Source organism: Pezoporus flaviventris, unplaced genomic scaffold (genome assembly GCF_033815535.1).
Source record: "Pezoporus flaviventris isolate CSIRO_AGI_PZ_B2104156 unplaced genomic scaffold, CSIRO_AGI_Pfla_v1 ptg000072l, whole genome shotgun sequence".
Classification (NCBI taxonomy): Eukaryota; Metazoa; Chordata; class Aves; order Psittaciformes; family Psittacidae; genus Pezoporus; species Pezoporus flaviventris.
Window position 1 is genome coordinate 2,636,671 of NW_026892620.1, and position 9,072 is coordinate 2,645,742.

Sequence of the window (9,072 nt, forward strand, 5' to 3'; positions counted from 1 at the left end):
TACCTTTGCCCATCCCCCACAGGGGAGAAGAGGGGTGGATTCAAGGAGTGAAAATAGAAATTCAACTATTTGAGGCATCTGTAGCCAAAGCTAAGTGACAGCGCAATGAAAACTCATTGTAAAATGCTGGCTTACAATTATAATTGTTCATTCTTAAAAGACAAATTCACAGACTGTCTTTGAGAGATGATTTTTCTTCAGTAACATATTCCTTTGTGGAGGTAAAGGACAAGAAGGGCAAAAAGAAAAAGAGATTCAGTTCTTTAATCTTATTGTTTCTTAGCCCTATAGTCAGGATAATCATCTGTGCTTTGAAAGAAACCCAACAAACCAGAACCACAAAAAAGGTTACAAATGAACCTAGCTCTTGGAGCCAACTACAAACAAAGATTATGTGTTCTCCAATTAATTCAGACAGCAATCAACTTCAGTATAGCCTTGTTAGTTTTTCTTTGCACCCATAGAAAGCAGGTGTCAATATATTTCTGAGTGATGTTTCAACTTCATATGAAACCTATGAAAGTCTGAGTTAACACAACAGAACATAAGTTTTCAACAACAAAATCACCCCCAGCTACCAAAGGAGAAAGTGAAAAAAACGCTGAAACATAGAGGAGGAGGTGCAACACAGTCCCAAGTTAAAACCGTGACAAACTCCTTTTTGCCAGATTTCACACCTCAAGTATATGCAGTCTGAAAAAAAAAAACATTCAACTTACCATTTGTCTGCAATGATCTTGCCAGCATTTATTTATCTTCTTTAGAAATAAAAGACTATCCAGAGAATCTGTACAGCACATATTAAGGAAAACTAAGCTTGCTGGTATCTTTTTGAGGCCAGATTCTGGAGGTGATCTTTGCCAGCCACTTAGCAAAGCTGCTCCATGGATATCCCATCCCATGTTATTGTGACTGCCCAAGAATATACTGTTAATTGCAGAGCTTTTGCCCAGCAGAGGGTCTGGCAGTTCTCCAAAAGGCCTCCCTATATTTTCAGGCAATAGCACTCACTGCTCTTCAGTAATACCACCTAGTGGCTGTACTGTATAACTTTGATATAAACAATAAATCCCACCAGTGTCAAAAACAACCTTGTCACCATCTGAGGTGAGAGGAATGGAAAGGTTTATTTTGTTTGCTTAATGAGTTCACACTGCACACAACTGGAGTGACCCTAGTCTCTTAAAAGCAGTTACAGTTTCAAATAATCCTCAACAAGCCCAAATACTGCTCTTTCCATATACATAAACAGGTCTTCCTAACTATAGTTTTCTTCATTACACAACTGTTATTTAGGAATAACAGAAAGTAAGTCCAAAAATGCACCTCCCTTTCCTGTGCAGTATCATCTCAAACGCCCTCTGGTCTAATCTGACTAATCTAACCTCATATCCTTGGGATATAGTGTAAAATAAAATTCTCAACTCTCAAAACCACCAGATCTGTGAGGGGGCGGGGGAGAAGACAAGTTTTAAAACGCCAGTTTCAAAGCATCTCTTCAAGAAGATCATCTGAAGTCTGAAAAGGCAGGAATTCAGAAAGAGGTTGACTATACACTGCTTTAAAGCAGAATGTGAGATATGTCCTTTAGAGATCAGTTATGTTTAAAAGACTGCTGTACTAACATACTTTTTTAGTTAGATGTCATTTTAAATGCATCAAAGTAAACCTAATGAAAAAAATCAGCTGCTATGTAAGGGGTGAATTCACAGTGTTGATTTATGCACCGTGAATAAGGAAACCTCTGTTTCTTTCTATGTGATGTAGAAGCCAGGCTGCTTAACTGGAACTCAAAAGAAAAAATAACTCAACTACCAAAACTTGTAACCCAAAACCATGTTGGGATTTAGGTAGTTAACAGGAGGGAAAAGTATTATCTTCTTTATGACTATAGGCACCTATCTGGAAAAATCAGTAAACTGAGAAGCTGACAGTCACAATTCAAAGCACATTTAAAACATTCACCTGGAAAGAAGTTTCTTTCTGGATCCCAGTCCCTTCCTTCTTTCTATTTCAACCTATCCTTTTCTGCTAATGAAATACATATAGAGACCCAGGAAACACTGTTAGCACCCAAAGTACTGTAGTATCTGTTCAGTATGGCACTTTCCAGCATCTGCTTGCTAAGACACTCTCCAGGAATGTGGGGACAGACATATGTGTGAAGACTCCATTTATCTACTGCTTAAGCGAAGTGCAACTGCTACACTGTTACACAAAAAACAGCCATTCCATAAAGCACAGTCTCAGCTTGCAAAGCACACAGCATTCAGAAAACAGGGCTGGCTGTACCTAAGGTGTCCAGAGATCTCCAGTCACTTCTATGACCAGTTCAGACATAAGAAAAGCCCAACAGTGTCACTTCAGAAAACTATGGAGAGATTTACCATAAAACTTAAGGTTTCTGTGTCCCAAGACAGCCAAGTGATCTCCTGAGCTTAGAGCTCTCTCCCAAGAACCTCCCAAGGTACACATAAGATACCTAAAGGGCTTCTTGAATAACTCCGACACACACCACTGCTGACCAGTAGTTGGTCAAACTTTATGTTTGAGTATTATTTTACAGAAGACACTGTTGTTGAAAATTACTGTGGTGGTTTTCTCTTCTTTAAGCTATTGCTCCTGTACGCATCTCCTCTACTCAGAAACCCATACCTGCTGTTAAACCCAACGGTGCTATTGAAATTTTCTAGACTAGGTGTAAAACTTGCATTCCTATTGAAATGTTAAGTAAATTGTTATTAGAATGTTACTTACTGGTATACAAAAATTATTCACCCAGATGACAACTTAGTCATGTTTCACTTATGTATTTGATCTGCAAATATGTAAGTGGTCAAAAAACTTCTTTAACACATTGGCAATTACAGGTGTAACTTCTACAAAGTGCTGTTTTAAAAAACAATTATTTAAATTAACCATTCTAATAATTTCTGTGCATAAGGAAAGGATATTCTCTAAATTGAAGGATTTGTGCTTTCACATGATCTTCACAGACTTGTCGCAGCTGTTTGTACAGTGTAGCAGAGACTTTGTAAGAACAGAGATTTTCAACAGCCTGAAAAACAAAAAAAGATTATGAATGAGACAGAAAAAAGCACAACTGAAATTCCTCTGTGTGTGTGTGTGTGTGTGTGTAATCAAGGCCAACAACAGAGAGAAGAAATACCAGTGTTATTTGCCCAATCTGCACTAAAAAACAAAACATCAAAATGAAAGCAAGACTTCATGATTCTCCTTTCTGATTTTGGTCCCTTCTTAAAATGCTAGATTTCATGTACAAACAAGGTCCACCATCACCATATGGGTCATATTCCAGATGTTCTGTTAAACATTACTAGAGCTCCCTCCCCTGCCCCCCCCCCCCGATACTGCTCAGCAGCACAACTCTATCTCTAGGTCCATTCTGTGCATCCTTCAGCACACACACACATAATTTTTTTTTTTTGAAAACACATCCATACCAAATATTTTAACTTCTTAATAACTTTAAGGTAGACATTTCAACCACTTGCTTTAAGTGGTAAATGAATACAGCTGTTTTCCTGTCATTTTATTAACTTACTTCTTTCTGAATATTTCCACTGAGTCACACAGTTATTATGGTAATGTACATAAACTGAGAGGAAAAAAAAAAAACAAACCCCAAACCACACATACACACACACAACAAACCCCAAACCAACAAACCCAATACAACACCCACATTAACTATTAAAAACCATTAAATAAAGACTTGACTTTATTTATTAGGTCCTTCTGGGATTTAGTTGAGTATTCATGCACAGTTGAATAAGAAGACTGATTCTGCCCAAACACAAACATTCTTGTGGCCACTCTATTAATGTAAGTTGAGTTGTTATGCAGCTGACCTAGACTACACTGAGACAGCTCTGGCCACCTCTAGAACACTGCTGTTCAGCTATTCAGTGTCTTACACTAACATTTTTTCCTCACGAGAAACTCAATGAGAATGCCAAAGAGAAAATGTAGCCTTGCTTGATACCACTGCCTATATTTAGACTTTGTTCCAGGCACACTTTATTTTAACTTGTGTGCTGTATTTCAATAAATTATTTTATTAATAGACCATAGCATCTGAAATGAATCACAATGAAGACAGCCAAATGTTCTGTGAGAACTGCAAAGTTTACAGTAAGAATTTTTGGCCATTCAGAGCTTCATATAAAATTATCCAAAGGAACTGGACATGATTTTCAGAACTAAAAATCCATCTGTCTTTTCCGCCAACTTTACCTCAACTGCCCTTACGCTATGAGGTGATACTGCAGAGAATATTGCCTAACATGTAAAGCACTATTTCATCCAGGCAACGAAAACTGACCTAACAATCTTTGCCTTTGCTCCAGAGGATTTACAGTGTCACATTTTGTTGGCAATTTTTTTTATAGGATCAATGAACTTGGACAAAGTTTCAGTATTTTCCATGCTCGGGCTTTACACAGTTTTCCCCAGATTTTAGCTATTTTGGCGCCTAATTTCTTTGTAGTATGAAACATTATGGTGTCTAATACTAGCACGCAACTCTTTGTCAAAGCATTAGTAAATGTTCTACACTGTTTCAGTTTAAGGTCACCCAAGCACATGGACTAGCAAGTGCCTGGGCAGAGACAAGACATGAGGGGAAAAGCACGGCTGATCCTTTGGGCAACAATGCTGTCTTAAAGTGTATTTCAAACAGCAGCCATACCACCTCTGTGTTGTCTCTACTAACAGCTGTTCCTGCCTTTTTTTTTTTTTTTATGGGAGGTGGGGGGAGCATGAAATCCAGTAATTTAATCCTTCTTCACCTTTTGCTTCATTTAGAGGTTTTGCTGCCTCTCTTTCTGAAAAAAAAAAAAAAGATTTGACTTCCGTTCATCTTGCACGCAACTAGTTTGGGGAAAAAAGCCACAGCAATTATTATATCTACAACACTTTAACTAGATTTGTGTAGGTCAAGCATCTAAAAGTTCTGTTTTAAATCAACCTCTGTTTTGAGCAGAGTCTTCTGTTTTAACATTTAGTATGTAGATCATTGCTACTTCTTCTATTATTTCCTCTATAGGCTCTAACATCCATGGGAATAACTCTAACCTACTTGATGTCATTTTATTTAAATGTACATCAACTATGGCTTCCTCAATTTTGATACAATATTACAGAAAAGAAACAAAAAAAACCAATCACGCTGTGCCTGTGTTACATTTTTCATCCGGTCTTAACTCAGGTAAGTAAAACAACATCTGCAACAAACTATTCACACATAATCGTTTTGCAGATAGTTTGTTACATTTCCTAAGGCACAGCCCTTCCTATCCATCCATCTAAATAAAGTCTGGTTAGTACTTTTGTAACTTTCTTTCCTGCACTACTACACTCTTCCTACTCTATGTCCTCCAGAAGGGCAGTGCTGACCCATTTCAGGTTATTTAAAACCAGGCTGCAAAGGGAATTTTCTTTTTCCATTATTTTTGTCACTCATTCCTCACTCAGCAAGTCTTTGCACTGCCCCACTTTCTATACCCCATAAAGTATAAGCTACCTCTATCAAAATCTGTGCAATCTACCACCAATCCCAGATATCATTTCTATTTTAGTCACAAAAAAAAATTGGCTGCCACCCTCCCATTGCTCAGTCTGCCAAGCACCTTCATGCCTGATCCCATGCTCCCTCTAATGCCTGGAAAAAAACTATCTTTCAGGCTTTCCACAAAGCCTTGTCATTGTTCTTCAGTTTTTCTTCAGCCACTGTGCCAATTAAATAAATAAATCAGAAAGTTCAAAGGCAGGCTGGTACATCAGCCTGCTCTGCTCACCACACTGAACTCTAGAAGGCCTCTCACTTCCTCCCATAATGTCAGATAAAGACTGATTGTAAGAACTGATGCACACAGAAATTTTCCCCTGTGGATGAGTTGGTGCTCACCAACAGGCAGTTAAAACGATCTGTAAGTACAGATCAGGTTTCTGATGGATGCTGAACTTCATCTCTTATTCCTCTGGCAGGAGAGTAAGCACCTACCTATGCACAGGCACACAAACCACCACCACCCACTGTGCAGAAATCTTGCTGATCTGCACCACTGCCTTGCAGCTCATTGGACTGCCCTTATGCAGTCTGTACAAATACACAGGCAAACAGAAAAAACAAGAAGTACAGTTCTCCCTCCATAGTTTATCTGAAATCTCACTCCTCTTCTTCTGCCAAAATTCAAGTCTGTACTCTGGCGATTTCATGGCCATATTACTATAATCTCATTTCTGAGCCTCTGAAAACAAGTTAGGTAACACTCAAAGCATCTGTGGTGGTTTGGGTTTGTTTGGTTTTTTTTTAGCTAGGCATGAAAAAGCAGGATTTTTTCACATGCTGGACTTAAAACCATAAAATGTATTATGCAATTCAAATTCTGCAAACCTGCAAGTGTTAATAGATGAATATATCAGTCAAGTTAGCTATTTAAAGGAAATAAAATAATGCCATTTTGGTGTCAATATGCCTTTACATAATCAGCCATTTCAGACCTATATGTTATATACCCTAACTAATCACAGAGACCAGTATACTCAGCTCTCCTACTCATTCTGATTTTCTTGACCATAGGCCCAATGTAGGATTCTGAATTTCTTGTCCCTCGCAGTATGCACTTGGCAGACAATATCAAACCTACCTCAAATGAACATTTAGAAAATTTTAGGTGAGCATAATAATGTCTGAAGTCCTGATCTGGCAATGACATCCACATCTGCAGATCAAACACCTGCACCCACAGAAAACTCACAACTAACCTAAGCTATATAGCACAACTTAGCGCATCAGTAATTTTTTATAACATGATCACTGTAAAAATTACTACTTCAGTTAAATACCTCAGAGTATTAACTAATATAGAATGAAGACATATATAAATGGGGAGAGTATAAAGAAATGGCTCATATGTATTTCTCTCTCACCCTCCTTAGCCCAGCTTCAGCAATCCAGATGTTCCAGAAACACTTTTTCAACACTTGAGTAAAAAAAAATTATAAGCCTGATTGTTGGGAAAATGTAACAGTAATCTGAAACTCAGGTAAACTGACAGTTTGTTGCCTGCTCAATCAAGATTCTTTTTCAGTTCCCCTTAGGGTATTGACGCTGAAGTCTAACTGTTATTATCTAATAATAACAAATATTTCAACATTACTATTCACAAGAGACCACAGCACATACAAAAGAGAAGTTATAAAATATGTGAGAATAATATCCCATTTGCAGCATCTGGAGCAGGCGCTGTATTGAAGAGACAGAGACCTAAATCTCAGCCCTGCCCAGGCATAGCTTTTCATGTCTCCCAACATAAACTGCTTTTTCATGGGCCCGGATCCTGGTAGCTCTCCAAGGAACTGATATATAAAACCGCAAACTGACTAGAAACCAGAAACACTGGAGTGCAGTGTGACCAGTTCAGAAAATATAATCAGCTGCTAACAAATCAAAATACATTATGTTAAACGGATAGCTCTGTGAGAGTCCCAAAGCAGCTATTTTTCCTTCTGTTCAAAAACCCCTATGCTCCTTACCTGGTAAAGCTCTTCAAGGTTGTATTTAATAGAAATGCTACTCTGTATGGCTCCCACCGCTTCATGAAGTTTTTGCCAGGTGTCCTGAGTGTAATTATCTGGTAATTTGGGTCTTTCTGTGAAGGGAGATATAGGTAGTTGAAAACTAGCTGCCCCAATGGGACTCTGTAGCAATCTCTCTCACCCTGCTTCATTACGCTCTGCCGAGCCATGTTGTGCTTGACAAGCCTGGCACAAGGAGAGGCTTGCCAGCTCCACCCAAGCCGACGAAACCTTTGCACGGTGCCGCTGACCCTGCAGCCGGCGGCCCCGCACACGCCAGAGAGCGCGGACCCTGCCCAGCAAGAGCAGAGGCGGCAGCCGCTGCACGGCTGTTGCGTTTTACCCCCGCGTCACTTTCAGCGAGGTAACCCTCGCCTGGCTTTAATTAGTTTTGACACTAAGGTGGCTTTTCTGACCGCTTCCCACGGTCGCCGCTGCTCCCACGCACGGAGCCCCACGCGTGTCCCCGTAAGCTCTTAAACCGGTACGGTGACGGCAGCGGGGCGGGTTATCAGCGCGGCGGCAGCCTCCCCTCGCCCAGATAAGGCGGCGGGGCGGGTGACAGCAGCGGGGGCCCCCCTGCCACTGGCCCTGTTCGGTCCTATTCGGCCGGAGGCTGCCCGCCGCGGGGAAAGGAGGGGAGCGACAGCGGCCCGGCCCGCTGTAAACAAAGGTCGGTGCGGGGCCGGGCACACCTGCCGGGACTGAGGGCCCGGCCTGCCCCGTACCCACCTCTGAAGTTCTTGATCACGAGTTTCTTGGAGGAGGCGGTCGCACCTCCCCCCCCTCCGCCGCCACCTCCTCCCCCGGCGCGGGTGGCGGCGGCCAGCGAGACGGGCTTGGTGAGCCCATTGGTGTGCCCCACTAAGTGCGGCTTCTTCTGGGGCTCGTCCGCCATCTCCGCCCCGGGCGCCGTGTCCGGCCGGGGCAAGGCGCTGGGCTGGGCCGGCTGGGCCCCGCCTCCGCTCCCCTCCTCCCCCTCCGCCACCACCCAGCCCCCCTCCCCCACGGCGCCGGCTGTCCGCGGGTGGCTGCCAAGTGCTGCCGGGCCGGGAGTCACCGTCGGCCGCCCGCTTCCACCCACCTCTGTGCGCCCCTCTCGCCGTTCGCGTCGCCCAGCACCGGTGCGGGTCTGGGTCCGTGCCCGGCTCCGGGCCGATCACGGTGCTCGGGCGCGCTGGCAGCGCCAGCCCCGCTCACAAGATGGCTCCCCGCGCCCGCTGGGGCAGCCCCCCGCGGGGCCAGGCGGGCCACAGCGGCTCTCCGCCATTGCCTCGCGGCCTCTCGGCTACCGCTGCTCCGCCTGGCTGTTTGTTGGCGTCCGGCGAGAAGCAGGGGCGGCCGGAGCAGAGGCCGAGGAGCAGCCGCGTCTTCCACCCTGACCTGACCTATTCCCCACCAGCCCCGGGAGGTCCCCCGTGGCGCTGTGGCCACCAGCAACCACCGATACAGCCGGGCCCGCCGAGGTTC

The 9,072-nt window shown here is 43.1% G+C and overlaps 1 protein-coding gene across 4 annotated transcripts in view; it reads right to left on the reverse strand.

Annotated features, from left to right (window-relative positions):
- The window catches only part of CUL4A (cullin 4A), a 40,146-nt gene extending 31,583 nt beyond the window's left edge, over window positions 1–8,563 (reverse strand). For 2 of the 4 annotated variants that reach the window (XM_061472717.1, XM_061472718.1), the window contains exons 1-4: window positions 8,335–8,562; window positions 7,561–7,676; window positions 2,954–3,058; window positions 720–788 (exon numbers count right to left, since the gene is read on the reverse strand). In XM_061472717.1, the coding sequence (XP_061328701.1) occupies window positions 720–788; window positions 2,954–3,058; window positions 7,561–7,676; window positions 8,335–8,500 (456 nt within the window). In that variant the 5' untranslated portion in view covers window positions 8,501–8,562. Of the gene's footprint in view, window positions 1–719; window positions 789–2,953; window positions 3,059–7,560; window positions 7,677–8,334 lie in introns of all 4 variants that reach the window. The other 2 variants (XR_009746814.1, XM_061472716.1) reach the window with 2 other exon arrangements.
- Window positions 8,564–9,072: the final 509 nt, after the last annotated feature.